General features: G+C 43.2%; 1 protein-coding gene across 1 annotated transcript in view; it reads right to left on the reverse strand.

Annotated features, from left to right (window-relative positions):
- The window catches only part of LOC133541694 (meteorin-like protein), a 33,440-nt gene that overhangs the window by 2,032 nt on the left and 12,038 nt on the right, over positions 1-19,370 (reverse strand). The window contains exons 3-4 of the mRNA XM_061885243.1: positions 11,843-12,237; positions 74-133 (exon numbers count right to left, since the gene is read on the reverse strand). Coding sequence (XP_061741227.1) covers positions 74-133; positions 11,843-12,237 — 455 coding nt within the window. The remainder of the gene's footprint in view (positions 1-73; positions 134-11,842; positions 12,238-19,370) is intronic.

The following is a 19,370-nucleotide window of genomic DNA, read 5'->3' on the forward strand; positions in this document are numbered from 1 at the left end:
AACAGGCGTTGGTGTTTTTTAGTCTTTTTTTGTTTTGGCATTTTTCATATTTTGAACACCTTCCCGTACTCACCAAAGTCGCTGTTGCAGGCGGCCATCAGCAGCTCTGTATGGTTGCATGGCCGACACGCAGCTGCAGAGGCGAAATATGACAGGAAGCAATCAGAAACCAAAATACAAAAAGTTGTGTAAATGCTAAACAAAAACAGAATACAATGACTTGCTGATCCTTTTCAACTTATATTCAATTGAATAGACTACAAAGACGAGATATTTAACGTCCCAACTGGAAAACCTTGCCAATTTTTGCAAATATGAGCTCATTTGCAATTTGATGCCTGCGACATGTTTCAAAAAAGTTGGCACAAGTGGCAAAAAAGACAGAGAAAGTTGAGGAATGCTCATCAAACACTTATTTGGAACATGCCGCAGGTGCACGGGCTAATCGGGAACAGGTGGGTGCCATGATTGGGTATAAAAGCAGCTTCCGTGAAATGCTCGGTCATTCACAAACAAGGACGGGGCGAGGGTCACCACTTTGTCAACAAATGCCTGAGAAACAACATTTCTCAACCAGCTGTTGCAAGGAATTTAGGGATTTCACCATCGACGCTCTGTAATATCATCAAAAGGTTCAGAGAATCTGGAGAAATCACTCCACGTAACATTGAATCCCTCAGGCGGTACTGCATCAAAAAGCGACATCGGTGTGTAAAGGATATCACCACATGGGCTGAAGAACACATCAGAAAACCACTGTCAGTAACTACAGTTGGTCGCTATATCTTTTAAAACTCTACTATGCGAAGCGAAAGCCATTTATCAACAACACCCAGAAACGCCGCCGGCTTGGCTGGGCCCGAGCTCATCTAAGATGGACTGATGACTGAAGAATGCTCATCAAACGCTTATTTGGAACATGCCACAGGTGCACAGGTTAATTGGGAACAGGTGGGTGCCATGATTGGGTATAAAAGCAGCTTCCATGAAATGCTCGGTCATTCCCAAACAAGGACGGGGCGAGGGTCACCACTTTGTCAACAATCAGTTTAAGAACAACAATTCTCAACCAGCTATTGCAAGGAATGTAGGGATTTCACCATCTACGGTCAATAATATCATCAAAAGGTTCAGAGAATCTGGAGAAATCACTCCACGAAACATTGAATGCCCGTGACCTTTGAGCCCTCGTGCGGTACTGCATCAAAAAGCGACATCAGTGTGTAAAGGATATCACCACATGGGCTCAGGAACACCTCAGAAAACCACTGTCAGTAACTACAGTTTGTCGCTGCATTTGTAAGTGCAAGTTATGCTCTACTATGCAATGCGAAAGCCATTGATCAACAACACCCAGAAACGCCGCCGGCTTGGCTGGGCCCGAGCTCATCTGAGATGGACTGATGCAAAGTGGAAAAGTGTTCAGTGGTCTGACGAGTCCACATTTCAAATTGTTTTTGGAAACTGTGGACGTGGTGTCCTCCGGAACAAAGATGAAAATAACCACCCAGATTGTTATAGGCGCAAAGTTCAAAAGCCAGCATCTGTGCACATTATGAAGCGTAAAATATGATAACAAGTTGAACAACTTAAGCTGTACATCAAGCAAGAATGGTAAAGAATTCCACTTTCAAAGCTTCAACAATTAGTTTCCTCAGTTCCCAAACGTTTATTGAGTGTTGTTAAAAGAAAAGGTGATGTAACACAGTGGTGAACATGCCCTTTCCCAACTACTTTGGCACATGTTGCAGCCATGAAATTCTAAGTTATTTATTATTTGCACAAAAAAAAAAAAGTTTCAGGAAAACCACTGTCAGTAACTACAGTTGGTGGCTACATCTTTTAAAACTCTACTATGCGAAGCGAAAGCCATTTATCAACAACACCCGGACACGCCGCCGGCTTGGCTGGGCCCGAGCTCATCTATAATGGACTGATGCTAAGCGGAAAAGTTCAAGTTAAAGTACCAATGATTGTCACACACACACTAGGTGTGGAGAAATTATTCTCTGCATTTGACCCATCAACCTTGATCACCCCCGGGGTGTTGAGGGGAGCAGTGAGTTGTTCTGTGCTCTGATGAGTCCACATTTCAAATTGTGTTTGGAAACTGTGGACGTCGTGTCCACCGAACCAAAGACGAAAAGAACCATCCGGATTGTTCTAGGTGCAAAGTGTAAAAAGCAGAAAGTGTGATGGTATGGGGGGTGTATTAGTGCACGAGGCAAGGGTAACTTACACATCATTCATACTGAAAGGTACATACAGGTTTTGGAGCAACTTACACTATATTGCCGAAATTATTTGGCCACCCATCCAAATGATCAGAATCAGGTGTCCTAATCACTTGGCCTGGCCCCATGCATGACAGAGTCCGGTGTGGATGAACTTGACTGGCCTGCACAGAGTCCTGACCTTAACTGATGGAACACCTTTTGGATGAATAAGAACGGAGACATCAGTGTGTGACCTCACCACTGCGCTTTTGGAAGAACGGTGGGAAATTCCTCTAAACACACTCTGCAACCTTGTGGACAGCCTTCCCAGAAGAGTTGAAGCTGTAATAGCGGCAAAAGGTGGACCCACATCATATTGAACCCTATGGGTCAGGAATGGGATGGCACTTCATGTTCATATGTGAGTCAAGGCAGGTGGACAAATACTTTTGGCAATATATTGTATTTTGCCATCCAAGCAACGTTATCATGGACGCCCCTGCTTATTTCAGTAAATCGATGCCAAGCCATGTGTTACAACAGCGTGGCTTCGTAGGAAAAGAGTGCAGGTACTAGACTGGCCTGCCTGTAGTCCATTGAAAATGTGTGGTGCATTTTGAAGGCTAAAATAGCAGAAGCACCACTTAAGCTGGAATTCAAGCAAGAATGGGAAAGAATTCCACTTCAAAAATGTGTCTCCTCAGTCCCCAAACATTTACTGAGTGTTGTTCAAAGGAAAGGCCATGTAACACAGTGGTAAAAATGCCCCTGTGACAACTTTTTTTGCAATGTGTTGCTGCCATTAAATCCAAAGTTAATGATTATTTTGCACGTTCCAAATGAGCATTCCTCAACTTTCTCAGTCTTTTTTGCCACTTGTGCCAGCTTTTTTAAAAACAAGTTGCAGGCATCAAATTCCAAATGAGCTAATATTTGCAAAAAACAACGTTTATCAGTGTGAACATGAAATATCTTGTCTTTGCAGTCTATTCAATTGAATATAAGTTGAAAAGGATTTGCAAATCATTGTATTCTCTTTTTATTTAGCATTTACACAACGTGACAACTAGCAAGCTGATCTCGCTTTGCTGGACATTTTTAATTCTAAGAGAGACAAAAGTCAAATAGAATTGGAAAATCCAAGAAAATATTTTAAAGAGTTGGTCTTCACTTGTTTAAATAAATTCCTTTTTTTTTTTTTTTACTTTGCTTCTTATAACTTTCAGAAAGACAATTTTAGAGAAAAAATACAACTTTAAAAATCCTAAAATCATTTTTAAACACTTTTAAATTCCTTCCTCTTGTTTCCTGACAATTTAAATCAATGTTCAAGTCATTTTTTGTTTTTATTGTAAAGAATAATAAATACATTTAAATTTAATTCTTCATTTTAGCTTCTGTTTTTTCAAAGAAAAATATTTGTTAAATTTTTCGTCAAACTTAATATGATTAAAATTCAAAAAAAATTATTCTGGCACATCTAGAAAATCTGTACAATCAAATTTAAATCTTTTTTTTTTATTTCTTTTAAAATTTTTGTTCTGGAAAATCTAAAAGAAAAAATAATGATTTGTCTTTGTTAGAAATATAGCTTGGTCCAATTTGTTATATATTCTAACAAAGTGCAGATGTGATTTTAACCTATTTAAAACATGTAATCCAAATTATAAAATTAATCTTAATCAGGAAAAATTACTAATGATGTTCCATAAATTCTTTTTTTAATTTTTTCAAAAAGATTCGAATTAGCTAGATTTTCTCTTCATTTTTTTCGATTGAAATGTGAATTTAAAAGAGCCGAAATTGAAGATAAACTATGTTTCAAAATTGAATTTTCATTTTTTTCTTGTTTTCTCCTCTTTTAAACTGTTCAGTTAGGTGTTTTTTTCATCATTTATTCTCTACAAAAAACCTTCCGTAAAAGGGAAAAAAATGTACGACGGAATGACAGACAGTAATACCCTTTTTTTAATATCCATCCATCCATTTCCTACCGCTTTTTCCCTTTTGGGGTCGCGGGGGGCGCTGGCGCCTATCTCAGCTACAATCGGGCGGAAGGCGGGGTACACCCTGGACAAGTCGCCACCTCATCACAGGGCCAACACAGCTAGACAGACAACATTCACACACTAGGGACCATTTAGTGTTGCCAATCAACCTATCCCCAGGTGCATGTCTTTGGAAGTGGGAGGGGCCTATCCCCAGGTGCATGTCTTTGGAGGTGGGAGGGGCCTATCCCCAGGTGCATGTCTTTGGAGGTGGGAGGAAGCCGGAGTACCCGGAGGGAACCCACGCATTCACGGGGAGAACATGCAAACTCCACACAGAAAGATCCCGAGCCTGGATTTGAACCCAGGACTGCAGGACCTTCGTATTGTGAGGCAGACGCACTAACCCCTCTGCCACCGTGATATAGATTTATTTATTAAAGGTAAATTGAGCAAATTGGCTATTTTTTGGCAATTTATTGAAGTGTGTATCAAACTGGTAGCCCTTTGCATGAATCAGTACCCAAGAAGTAGCTCTTGCTTTCAACAAGGTTGGTGACCCCTGGTCTAGAGTGAGACCATCACCACTATAGGTCGAGCCCTCACACGTGGATCAGTGCTAAGGAACCATGACCAAGCATTTGTGGAATCTGCAAACTATTTGCGGGGGGGTCAATTCAGACCCCTCTGGCCCGATGCCCTTGATGAGGGTCCCTGTGCTCGTGCTTTGTTCCAAGATGGAAAGCAGACCAAACACCCAGGCTGACCAACATCTGGGTGTTTGGGATCTGGACTGGAACAGCTGCTCTTGTCACAGTACAGTAATGGTTGCTCTTGGTGTGACACCTGCATACAGAGCCGCTGTAGGCGAAGTGTAGATAAGAAGGTTTAAATTAGGACTAAACAGGTAAACCAAAAATCAAAAGGCACACCATGAACATTAGTCACGATGGACAAATTAACCAAGGTCTAAAACATAGCTTTAATGCTATGGTGGCTCCATGGAACTTTGTCAAAAATGTATGGAAATGGGGGGAAAAATATAATTTTTGTTGTAATATACGGTAGTTTCTGTAGTACAAACACGTCCTACAGAGTGATTGGCGAGTGCCGTTTTGTCCTACTAATTTCAGCGGCCCTTGAACTCACCGTTGTGTGGACTGGGACTCGACAGTTTGTTGACATGTATAACTTTCTCCGACGTTGCCACAGAAAGACGTGTTATATGCCACTCCTTCTTTGTCTCATTTTGTCCACCAAACTTTTTATGCTGTGCGTGAATGCACAAAGGTGAGCTTAGTTGATATTATTGACTCGTTACGGAGTGTTAATCAGGCATATTTGGTCACTGCAAGACTGCATACATACATACATATATATATATATATATATACATATATAGAAGCTTTAGTTCTGTAATTCACTGTAGCAATTCAATGAGACTTCACTGCCATCGGACCAGCTCAAAGACTTCTATGGAATTACAACGAAATGAACCCAGATTTCCCTCGCCCGGACGTGGGTCACCGGGGCCCCGCTCTGGAGCCAGGCCCGGAGGTGGGGCACGATGGCGAGCGCCTGGTGGCCGGGCCTGTTCCCATGGGGCCCGGCCGGGCACAGCCCGAAGAGGCAACGTGGGTCACCCCTCCAATGGGCTCACCACCCATAGCAGGGGCCATAGAGGTCGGGTGCATTGTGAGCTGGGCGGCAGCCGAAGGCAGGGCACTTGGCGGTCCGATCCTCGGCTACAGAAGCTAGCTCTTGGGACGTGGAACGTCACCTCACTGGGGGGGAAGGAGCCTGAGCTAGTGCGCGAGGTAGAGAAGTTCCGGCTGGATATAGTCGGACTCACCTCGACGCACAGCAAGGGCTCTGGAACCAGTTCTCTCGAGAGGGACTGGACCCTCTTCCACTCTGGCGTTGCCGGCAGTGAGAGGCGACGGGCTGGGGTGGCAATTCTGGTTGCCCCCCGGCTCAAAGCCTGTACGTTTGAGTTCAACCCAGTGGACGAGAGGGTAGCTTCCCTTCGCCTTCGGGTGGGGGGACGGGTCCTGACTGTTGTTTGTGCTTACGCACCAAACAGCAGTTCAGAGTACCCACCCTTTTTGGGTACACTCGAGGGAGTACTGGAAAGTGCTCCTCCGGGTGATTCCCTTGTCCTACTGGGAGACTTCAACGCTCATGTTGGCAACGACAGTGAAACCTGGAGAGGCGTGATTGGGAAGAATGGTCGCCCGGATCTAAACCCGAGTGGTGTTTTGTTATTGGACTTTTGTGCTCGTCACAGTTTGTCGATAACGAACACCATGTTCAAACATAAGGGTGTCCATATGTGCACTTGGCACCAGGACACCCTAGGCCGCAGTTCCATGATCGACTTTGTAGTTGTGTCATCGGATTTGCGGCCTTATGTTTTGGACACTCGGGTGAAGAGAGGGGCGGAGCTTTCTACAGATCACCACCTGGTGGTGAGTTGGCTGCGATGGTGGGGGAGGATGCCGGACAGACCTGGCAGGCCCAAACGCATTGTGAGGGTCTGCTGGGAACGTCTGGCAGAGTCTCCTGTCAGAGAGAGTTTCAATTCACACCTCCGGGAGAACTTTGAACATGTCACGAGGGAGGTGCGGGACATTGAGTCCGAGTGGACCATGTTGCGAACCTCTATTGTCGAGGCGGCTGATTGGAGCTGTGGCCGCAAGGTTGTTGGTGCCTGTCGTGGCGGTAATCCCAGAACCCGTTGGTGGACACCAGCGGTGAGGGATGCCGTCAAGCTGAAGAAGGAGTCCTATCGGGTTCTTTTGGCTCATAGGACTCCGGAGGCAGTGGACGGGTACCGACGGGCCAAGCGGTGTGCAGCTTTAGCGGTCGCGGAGGCAAAAACTCGGACATGGGAAGAGTTCGGGGAAGCCATGGAAAACAACTTCCGGACGGCTTCGAAGCGATTCTGGACCACCATACGGCGCCTCAGGAAGGGGAAGCAGTGCACTATCAACACCGTGTATGGTGCGGATGGTGTTCTGCTGACTTCGACTGCGGATGTTGTGGATCGGTGGAGGGAATACTTCGAAGACCTCCTCAATCCCACCAACACGTCTTTCTTTGAGGAAGCGGTGCCTGGGGAATCTGTGGTGGACTCTCCTATTTCTGGGGCTGAGGTCGCTGAGGTAGTTAAAAAGCTCTTCGGCGGCAAGGCCCCGGGGGTGGATGAGATCCGCCCGGAGTTCCTTAAGGCTCTGGATGCTGTGGGGCTGTCTTGGTTGACAAGACTCTGCAGCATCGCGTGGACATCGGGGGCGGTACCTCTGGATTGGCAGACCGGGGTGGTGGTCCCTCTCTTTAAGAAGGGGGACCGGAGGGTGTGTTCCAACTATCGTGGGATCACACTCCTCAGCCTTCCCGGTAAGGTTTATTCAGGTGTACTGGAGAGGAGGCTTCGCCGTATAGTCGAACCTCGGATTCAGGAGGAACAGTGTGGTTTTCGTCCTGGTCGTGGAACTGTGGACCAGCTCTATACTCTCGGCAGGGTTCTTGAGGGTGCATGGGAGTTTGCCCAACCAGTCTACATGTGCTTTGTGGACTTGGAGAAGGCATTCGACCGTGTCCCTCGGGAAGTCCTGTGGGGAGTGCTCAGAGAGTATGGGGTATCGGAATGTCTTATTGTGGCAGTCCGCTCCCTGTATGATCAGTGTCAGAACTTGGTCCGCATTGCTGGCAGTAAGTCGGACACGTTTCCAGTGAAGGTTGGACTCCGCCAAGGCTGTCCTTTGTCACCGATTCTGTTCATAACTTTTATGGACAGAATTTCTAGGCGCAGTCAAGGCGTTGAGGGGTTCCGGTTTGGTGGCCACGGGATTAGGTCTCTGCTTTTTGCAGATGATGTAGTCCTGATGGCTTCATCTGGCCGGGATCTTCAGCTCTCACTGGATCGGTTCGCAGCCGAGTGTGAAGCGACCGGAATGAGAATCAGCACCTCCAAGTCCGAGTCCATGGTTCTCGCCCGGAAAAGGGTGGAGTGCCATCTCCGGGTTGGGGAGGAGACCCTGCCCCAAGTGGAGGAGTTCAAGTACCTAGGAGTCTTGTTCACGAGTGGGGGAAGAGTGGATCGTGAGATCGACAGGCGGATCGGTGCGGCGTCTTCAGTAATGCGGACGTTGTATCGATCCGTTGTGGTGAAGAAGGAGCTGAGCCGGAAGGCAAAGCTCTCAATTTACCGGTCGATCTACGTTCCCATCCTCACCTATGGTCATGAGCTTTGGGTCATGAGCGAAAGGATAAGATCACGGGTACAAGCGGCCCAAATGAGTTTGGGTCTCTCCCTTAGAGATAGGGTGAGAAGCTCTGCCATCCGGGAGGAGCTCAACGTAAAGCCGCTGCTCCTCCACATGGAGAGGAGCCAGATGAGGTGGTTCGGGCATCTGGTCAGGATGCCACCCGAACGCCTCCCTAGGGATGTGTTTAGGGCACGTCCAACCGGTAGGAGGCCACGGGGAAGACCCAGGACACGTTGGAAAGACTATGTCTCCCGGCTGGCCTGGGAACGCCTCGGGATCCCCCGGGAAGAGCTAGACGAAGTGGCTGGAGATAGGGAAGTCTGGGCTTCCCTGCTTAGGCTGCTGCCCCCGCGACCCGACCTCGGATAAGCGGAAGATGATGGATGGATGGATGGATGGATATATACATATATATATATATATATACACACATATATATATATATATATATATATACACATATATATATATATATACATATATATACACATATATATATATATATATACACATATATATATATATATATATATATATATATATATATACACATATATATATATATATATATATATATATATATATATATATATATATATATATATATATATATATATATATATATATATATATATATATATATATATATATATATATATATATATATATAGGTGTGGGAAAAATCACAAGACTTCTTCATCTCTACAGAACTGTTTCATGAGGGGTTCCCTCAATCATCAGGAGAGTTTTGAAAAGGAGAAAAAAACTCTCCTGATGATTGAGGGAACCCCTCATGAAACAGTTCTGTAGAGATGAAGAAGTCTTGTGATTTTTTCCCACACCTACCTACATATATATATATATATATATATATATATATATATATATATATATATATATATATATATATATATATATATCCAACAATGCACACAGTAAGCAGAATAACCCTTTAACACAGGGGTAGGGAACCTATGGCTCAAGAGCCAGATGTGGCTCTTTTGATGACTGCATCTGGCTCTCAGATAAATCTGAGCTGACATTGCTTAACACAGGGATGTCCAAAGTGCGTCCTGTGGGTCATTTTTTTAACGGCTCCACGGCACATTTTAAGAATACAATTAAAAAAGAATAAAAAACATAAAAAGTGGTATAAAAGAGCAAACAGGTGAAATGTAACAAGAAATTGTTGCAATGTTTACTGTAATAACACAAAGCTGCCATGCAGGCTGTTTCTTTCTTTAAAAAATAATAATAAATAAATGGGTTGTACTTGTATAGCGCTTTTCTACCTTCAAGGTACTCAAAGCACTTTGACACTACTTCCACATTTACCCATTCACACACACATTCACACACTGATGGAGGGAGCTGCCATGCAAGGCGCCAACCAGCACCCATCAGGAGCAAGGGTGAAGTGTCTTGCTCAGGACACAACGGACGTGACGAGGTTGGTTCTAGGTGGGATTTGAACCAGTGACCCTCGGGTTGCGCACGGCCACTCTCCCACTGCGCCACGCCGTCCCTATAAATCAAAAACAATGTCCTTTTGAATTATTGACCTATACAAGGCTTTGATTACGTCACAATATTCCACTTTGAGATATTTTTTGGGGAAAATGTTGCATATTTTGTGTTATACCATTTAAAAAACACAGCTGTTTTTTTGTTGTTTTTTTAAAGAAGGGCCTAAAACAAACAAACAAAACATAAACAACAATAAAACTTAAAATTGACGGATATATCTGAAGTCGATCTCAAGATTATTGTGCTAAAAGTAAACAGTAAAAAAAAATTATAATTTATTTTTTAACACTTTAATGAGTAGGACACTTTTGGATCCCCAATTATTTTAGTGTGATCTGTTTTTAAGTGTCATTGCTCAAAAAATAATAATGAATCAAAATCTAAAATTAAGGCTCCAATTATTATATAATCTCAAACATCCCACCTAAAAAAGTTATTGGTTAAAATATTGCATATTTAGTGTTTTTTCTAATGTTGATCTAGAGATTTAAAACTTGCATAATAATACAAAATAAAATACTGAATAATGACACATTTGTAATGTTTTTTTGGACCAAAACCCTTTGGGATTCCCGGGATCATAACTGAGTGGAGGCCCAAATGTATATTTTTTATACATATATTGTATTGGTTTTTAAAATAAAAATGATGAAAATGGCCCCCGCTTGCTCTGATTTTTCAGTGTGCGGTGGGCACCCCTGGCTTAACACCATAAGTATGAATAATTCCGCTAGTAAGCACAGAGCTAAAAATAACATTCAAAATTAGGGATGCACCGATTAATCGGTAACCGAATATATTCGGCCAAATATGGCAAAAAAAGCCACATTCGGCCTTCGGTGGAATGAGTTAAAAACAAGGCCGAATAGTGGCGTGTGACGCAATTTTTTGAGGCGGTGACGCAATCAACCAACGTGCAGTGACGTTGGGATATGTTGTGTACCTGTATAAGTGTATGAGGTTACATGCACACACTTATTGAGATTTAGTGGGGCCTCTGTTTACATTATTAGCCTGTTGTGTAGGCTACCTGTATAAGTGTATGAGGTTACAAGCACACACTTATTGAGATTTACTTGAGCCTTCTGTTTACATTATTAGCATATCTACTGTGGCTAAGCAGACTTTTGCCAAAAAGATAATAATTCATTTGTTGTGGGTTTATCCACTTTAATGCACTTCATTTTTTTTTTGGAATGCATGTTTTGTTTGAAGGCCTAATATAAATGAAAAACTGTGTTTTTTTTTGAAAAGCAAAGACTACTGGAATATTAAAAAAATGTCGATATCCAATAAAAAAATACTTTATTTGAAAAACATATCTAAATATTTATTTTAGGCTATTTATGCAATATTAAAAAAATGGTGAAAAACTGCATTCATTATTCAGTATTCGGCCTTCGGCCAAGCGTTTGAATTTTATTCGGCTTCGGCCACAAATTTTCATTTCGGTGCATCCCTAATCAAAATACAAAACATTCTCATGCATTTTATCCATCCATCCGTTTTCTACCAGACTTGTTCAAGAAGTCGCATTAATGGTAAGAAGTATTCGATTTATTATTGGTTAACTTCAGAATAAGAATGTTATTAAAACGAATAAGGGATTTATTATACTCTAAACATGTTGGTCTTACTTAAAAATGCACACATTTAGTTGTATTCAGTGTTAAAAAATATGATATGGCTCTCACGGAAATACATTTTGAAATATTTGGCTTTCATGGCTCTCTCAGCCAAAAAGGTTCCCGACCCCTGCTTCAACACATGTGGTTTCGTGCCTCTGGCCCCTTTAACACCACCTGTAAAAAAGTTCAAATAAAGAACAAGCATGACTCACTCGTGTGGTCCAGGCTGGTTGTCGCTCTCCTGTTGGCCGTCAGCTCATATCTAAAACCCATCCGACGTGGACTCCATGGTCCGTCTCCCAGAGGGCTCATCTGGATGTAGATGGCGGGCATCTGTGGTCCCTCTGCTGGAAAACACCTGACATTTTCTGCCCTCTGCTCGTCCGTGACCAGCAGCTCCAGTGTCCCGCCCCTTTCTACGAACAGGTTGGCGCCGCCCAAGGTCTGGAACGGTTTGATGCAGATTGAGGTGCGCTTAGCGGAGGAGAGATTGGGCTGGAGGACCACCCTCAGAGCTGGGCCCGGGTGGACCCACCTCACGGAACCCTCTGTGCAGCGGAGACGCACCTGCAGGACCGTCCTGGGGTCCACTCCGGCGGGGAAACCACTGCAAGTAGGAAGAACTTTACAGTACCTGTCTGACACTGTCAATCAAAACTGAGCCTCGTCCTCTACTGATAAGAATTGTAGTTGATTTGCTGTAATAGTGTCTCCCACCTAGGCCTTCAGTGATGTCCTACTTAGTCCGACTTTAATAAATACCCCTCAAAATACCATAATTGATGTCACCACATGACCACGGCTGGAGAAATGCTATACAGCAGGGGTGTCAAACTCAAATACAGAGTGGGCCAACATTTGAAACTGAACAAAGCCGCGGGCCGAGGTTGAACAAATTAACCTTTTAATAGGGACCCAAACCAGTTTTGCATTAAATATTGAACAAGCAAGACTTATATAACTTAATAGTGACATGCAAAATAGAGTTTCAAATAATAGTAATCATTTAAAAATAGCAATGGCATATCAAATCAAATTTAAATAGAAATGTAATGCCTCTTTTCTATGTGCAGCCTTCTCAGGTAAATATCAAAATAAACTTTTCCCACAGGCTAATAATACATTTGTACATTGTAGCGTCCAGGAAGAGGTAGTGCTGCAAGGGGTGCTGGGTATTTGTTCTGTTGTGTTTGGGGTAGAGCGGCCGTGCCAGAAACCTGAGGGTTGCAGGTTCGCTTCCCACCTATGGACATCAAAGTCGCTGCCGTTGTGTCCTTGGGCAGGACACTTCACCCTTTGCCCCCGGTGCCGCTCACACTGCTGAATGAATGATGAATGAATGAATGGTGGTGGTCGGAGGGGCCGCAGGCGCAAACTGGCAGCCACGCTTCCGTCAGTCTACCCCAGGGCAGCTGTGGCTACAGATGTAGCTTACCACCACCAGGTGTGAATGAATGATGGCTTCCCACTTCTCTGTGAGCGCTTTGAGTATCTAACAATAGAAAAGCGCGATATAAATCTAATCCATTATTATTATTATTATTGTTGTGTTACGGTGCGGATGTTCTCCCGAAATTTGCTTGTCATTCTCGTTTGTGTTAGGTCATAGTGTGGCGCATATTTGTAACAGTCTTAAAGTTGTTTATACGGCCACCCTCAGTGTGACCTGTATGGCTGTTGACCAAGCTTGCATTGCATTAGCTTATGTGTGTTAAAGACGCATGTATTATGTGACTGGGCCGGCACGTTGTTTGTATGGCGGAACATAGGACGTGATGACAGGCTGTAGAGGACGCTAAAGGCAGTGCCTTCAAGGCACGCCCCCAATATTGTTGTCCGGGTGGAAATCGGGAGAAATTCGGAAGAATGGTTGCCCCGGGATATTTTTGTCATTCTCGTTTAGTGTTAGGTCATAGTGTGGCGCATATTTGTAACAGTCTTAAAGTTGTTTATATGGCCACCCTCAGTGTGACCTGTATGGCTGTTGAGCAAGCTTGCATTGCATTAGCTTGTGTGTGTGTGTGTGTAAAAGCCACATATATCATGTGACTAGGCCAGCACGCTGTTTCTACGTAGGAAAAGCGGACGTGACGAAAGGTTTTAGAGGACGCTTGAGGCAGTGCCTTTAAGGCACGCCCCCAATATTGTTGTCCACATGGGAATCTGGAGAAATTCTGAAGAATGGTTGCCTCGGGAGATTTTTGTCATTCTCGTTTAGTGTTAGGTCATAGTGTGGCGCATATTTGTAACAGTCTTAAAGTTGTTTATACGGCCACCCTCAGTGTGACCTGTATGGCTGTTGACCAAGCTTGCATTGCATTAGTTTGTGTGTGTGTGTGTGTGTGTGTGTGTGTGTGTGTGTGTGTGTGTGTGTGTGTGTAAAAGCCACATATATCATGTGACTAGGCTGGCACGCTGTTTCTACGTAGGAAAAGCGGACGTGACGAAAGGTTTTAGAGGACGCTTGAGGCAGTGCCTTTAAGGCACGCCCCCAATATTGTTGTCCGGGTGGAAATCGGGAGAAATTCGGAAGAATGGTTGCCTCGGTAGATTTTTGTCATTCTCGTTTAGTGTTAGGTCATAGTGTGGCGCATATTTGTAACAGTCTTAAAGTTGTTTATACGGCCACCCTCAGTGTGACCTGTATGGCTGTTGACCAAGCTTGCATTGCATTAGTTTGTGTGTGTGTGTGTGTGTGTGTGTGTGTGTGTGTGTGTGTGTGTGTGTGTGTGTGTGTGTGTGTGTGTGTGTGTGTGTGTGTGTGTGTGTAAAAGCCACATATATCATGTGACTAGGCCGGCATGCTGTTTCTACGTAGGAAAAGCGGACGTGACGAAAGGTTTTAAAGGACGCTTGAGGCAGTACGCCCCCAATATTGTTGTCCAGGTGGGAATCTGGAGAAATTTGGGAGAATGGTTGCCCCTTCGTGATTTTCGGGAGGGGCACTGAAATTTGGGAGTCTCCAACCAAGCTATGCCGGGGCGGCATAGCTTGGTTGGTAGAGTGACCGTGCCAGCAACTTGAGGGTTGCAGGTTCAATTCCCGCTTCCGCCATCCTAGTCACTGCCGTTGTGTCCTTGGGCAAGATACTTTACCCACCTGCTCCCAGTGCCACCCACACTGCTTTAAATGTAACTTAGATATTGGGTGTCACTATGTAAAGCGCTTTGAGTCACTTGAGAAAAGCGCTATATAAATATAATTCACTTCACTTCACTTCCTTGGAAAATCAGGGGGTGGGGGTTGGCAAGTACGGGTATGAGCGGTGAATGTGGTGTTAGAGCGACACCCCAGCTGTAATGTTAATTTGATATTGCCTCAAGGGACAAATGAAAATACAAGGCAGGCCAGAGTTTGACACCCATGCTGTATATGAACACACTTCTGCACTACTGGGCATTGAAACACCTCAACAGTGTACGAAACAGGCTATATTTCGGCACATTTAAAAATCAATGAACCCGCATCAGCATATAAATATACCATGAATTGATTAACGTGGACCCCGACTTAAACAAGTTGAAAAACTTATTGGGGTGTTACCATTTAGTGGTCAATTGTACGGAATATGTACTGTACTGTGCAATCTACTAATAAAAGTATCAATCAATCAAAACATACCTTATGTCAGTGTTTCTCAAATGGGGGTACGCGTACCCCTGGGGGTACTTGAAGGTATGCCAAGGGGTATGTGAGATTTTTTGGGAAAATATTCTAAAAAATAGCAACAATTCAAAAATCCTTTATAAATATACTTATTGAATAATACTTCAACAAAATATGAATGTAAGTTCATAAAGTGTGAAAAGAAATGCAACAATGCAATATTCAGTGTTGACAGCTAGATTTTTTTGTGGACATGTTCCATAAATATTGATGTTAAAAATTTATTTTTTGTGAAGAAATGTTTAGAATGAAGTTAAAGAATCCAGATGGATCTCTATTACAATCCCCAAAGAGGACACTTTAAGTTGATGATTACTTCTATGTGTAGAAATTTTTTTTAATAACTGAATTACTTGTTTATTTTTCAACAAGTTTTTAGTTATTTTGATATCTTTTTTTCCAAATAGTTCAAGAAAAAACACTACAAATGATCAATATTTTGCACTGTTATACAATTTAATCAATCAAAAACTGATGAAATAGTGCTGTATTTTACTTCTTTATTTCTTTTTTTCAAGCAAAAATGCTTTGCTCTGATTAGGGGGTACTTGAATTAAAAAAATGTTCACAGGGGGTACATCACTGAAAAAAGGTTGAGAACCACTGCCTTATGTGATACTGTCAAAATTAAAATAATTATAAAGAACATATTAAATGTGGAAAAATAAATAAATAAATACCATTTTTGAACTTTTTCTTTGTGGGTTAAAAAAAAAAAGTGAGAACCGATGATTTCTCCGTTGGCCGGGTGTGGCTCCGGTGTCCCTTCCGGCTTTTTTCTCAAATTACAACTTGTGATTGGATTCTCACTTAGGAGTGACGAGTGAAGATCCAGTCACAGTCACATTTAGTGTAACGCTACCTAAATGGGCTACTGTCAACAACTCGTGATCTGATTGGCTATCGCAACTGCCTATCAACTGTCTATCCAGCAGAATTCCTACAAACTAGCAGGATTCTGATTAAATAGAAAAAAAGCTCTAATGTATAAACCAGCAACACTGGACCTAATAAGACATGAAGAGAATATGATTAATACTTTATGGAAAGTAGATTACAATTAATGTATGATCATGATTTATGTTATAGGCCAGCAGAGTAGGCCTTGCTGGCCCTAACTGCACACCACTGTAGTAGAGGACTAAACATAAATACAGTTTTAGCCTTTGTGATGGACAATAAAATGCATTAATCAACAATGGCGATCACATACAAAATTGGCCGACCGATCAGCACATATATGGACCCTCTCATGAAAGTGAAATAAAAATGCATTATCGCCTAATTTGGGGGTCAAAGTAGTTTTAGCTCAGGGGCCCGCATGAAGGAAAATCTAGGGTATTAAAAGTAAAAAAAATAAAGACAACTTCGGATTGTTTTCTTTGCCTTACTTGGGCCAAAAATCGAACGTACACATTCTGAAAATATTACAATAAAAATATAGAAAACCTACCCAGTGACCTAGTGGTTAGATCAGGGGTGTCAGACTCAAATACAGAGTGGGCCAAAATGTAAAACTGAACAAAGCCCCGGGCCAAGGTTGAACAAATGAACCTTTTAATAGGACCCAAACAAGTTTTGAAATGAATATTGAACAAGCAAGGCTTATATAACTTTATAGTCACATGCAAAATCCAGTTTTAAATTATAATTATAATGATTAAAAAATATCAATGGCATATCAAATCAAATGTAAATAAAAATTGGGGAGGGCGGAGTTTGGATGTAGCAGGGATGTATTTTGTAGCGTCCCGGAAGAGTTAGTGCTGCCAGGGTTTCTGGGTATTTCTTCTGTTTTGTTTTTATGTTGTGCTACAGTGCGGATGTTCTCCCGAAATGTCAATCAACCAATCAATGTTTACTTATATAGCCCTAAATCACTAGTGTCTCAAAGGGCTGCACAAACCACTACCACATCCTCTGTAGGCCCACATAAGGGCAAGGAAAACTCACACCCAGTGGGACGTCGGTGACAATGATGACTATGAGAACCTTGGAGAGGAGGAAAGCAATGGATGTCGAGCGGGTCTAACATGATACTGTGAAAGTTCAATCCACAATGGATCCAACACAGTCGCGAGAGTCCAGTCTAAAGCGGATCCAACACAGCAGCGAGAGTCCCGTTCACAGCGGAGCCAGCAGGAAACCATCCCAAGCGGAGGCGGATCAGCAGCGCAGAGATGTCCCCAGCCGATACACAGGCAAGCAGTACATGGCCACCGGATCGGACCGGACCCCCTCCACAAGGGAGAGTGGGACATAGGAGAAAAAGAAAAGAAACGGCAGATCAACTGGTCTAAAAAGGGAGTCTATTTAAAGGCTAGAGTATACAAATGAGTTTTAAGGTGAGACTTAAATGCTTCTACTAAAATGTGTTTGTCATTCTTGTTTGGTGTGGCTTCACAGTGTGGCGCATATTTGTAAAAGTGTTAAAGTTGTTTATACGGCCACCCTCAGTGTGACCCTTATGGACTTGTGTGTGTTAAAGACGCGTGTTTTATGTGACTGGGCCGGCACGTTGTTTGTATGGCGGAACATAGTATGTGATGACGGGCTGTAGAGGACGCTAAAGGCAGTGCCTTCAAGGCACGCCCCCAATATTGTTGTCCAGGTGGAAATCGGGAGAAATTCGGAAGAATGGTTGCCCCGGGAGATTTTTGAGAGGGGCACTGAACTTTGGGAGTCTCCCTGGAAAATCGTGAGGGTTGGCAAGTATGAGTATCAGCGGTGAATGCAGCTGTATAATACCGGCGGGCCAGCTCTAATCTTAATTTGATATTACCTCAAGGGCCAAATGAAATTACACGGCGGGCCAGAGTTTGACACCCATGGGTTAGAGCAGGGGTCGGGAACCTTTTTGGCTGAGAGAGCCAAGAAGCCAAATATTTGAAAATGTAGTTCCGTAAGAGCCATATGATATTTTTTTTAACACTGAACACAACTAAACGAGTGCATTTTTAAGTAAGACCAACATTTCATGTCTCTTATTCTTTCTAAAAACATTGTTATTCTGATGCTAAATGTGGAGGGGGCGTGGCCTGCAGCAAAGCAGGGTGTTGCCAGGACCGGCCTCGAAATCAGCGACAGGTGCGTGGATGGCCCAGCTGGGCCTTGTTATCTAATCACCTGTCACTCTGTTTATAAGCAGCAGCTAGGAGGAGAGACGGGGTCGGGGCTGGAGCCAGAGCGCGAACGAAAGAGAAAAAGACAAATGCTGGAAAGCAACTGAGAGACTTACTGAAAAATAAAACAATATTGTAACCCTGAAACAGGCTCCTCATGTCGGTGCTTGGTGGTCTGAAGAACCCCCAGGAGGGCAAGCCCCACACTAACCAATAATAAATAACTTACTTCTTATCATTAACGCAACTTCTTGAACATAAAAATGCATGAGAATGTTTTATATTTTGAACGTTATTTTTAATTACAAGTGGAATTATTCAATACTTATCGTAATAAGCAGCGTCAGCTCAGATTTATCCGAAAGCCAGATGCGGTCATCAAAAGAGCCACATCTGGCTCGCGAGCCATAGGTTCCTTACCCCTGGGTTAGAGGGTCCGCCCTGGGAGGGGTAGGTCGTGAGTTCTAACCCCGGCCGAGTCATACCAAAGACTATAAAAACGGGAGCCGTTACCTCTCTGCTTGGCACTCAGCATAAAGGGTTGGAATTTGGGGTTAAATCACCAAAAATAATTCCCGGGCGCGGCCACGGCTGCTGCTCACTGCTCCCCTCACCTCCCAGGGGGTGAACAAGGGGATGGGTCAAATGCAGGGGACACATTTCACCACACCTCGTGTGTGTGTGAGACAATAATTGGTACTTTAGTGAAGTAACATTTATGACAGAAAATGTTCCAAAACTCAATATATCATGTGAGATCTAACAGGATAATGCATACATTTATCATTTGTTTTCAAAATGGTTTCAAAACAGCAGCAGGTGGCTGTGGCCTGCGGGCCGCTTGTAATACTAATTTTGATTGATTGATTGATACTTTTATTAGTAGATTGCACAGTACAGTACATATTCTGTACAATTGACCACTAAATGGTAACACCCCAATAAGTTTTTC

The sequence above is a fragment of the Nerophis ophidion genome, linkage group LG23 (assembly GCF_033978795.1).
Source record: "Nerophis ophidion isolate RoL-2023_Sa linkage group LG23, RoL_Noph_v1.0, whole genome shotgun sequence".
NCBI classification, from domain to species: Eukaryota; Metazoa; Chordata; class Actinopteri; order Syngnathiformes; family Syngnathidae; genus Nerophis; species Nerophis ophidion.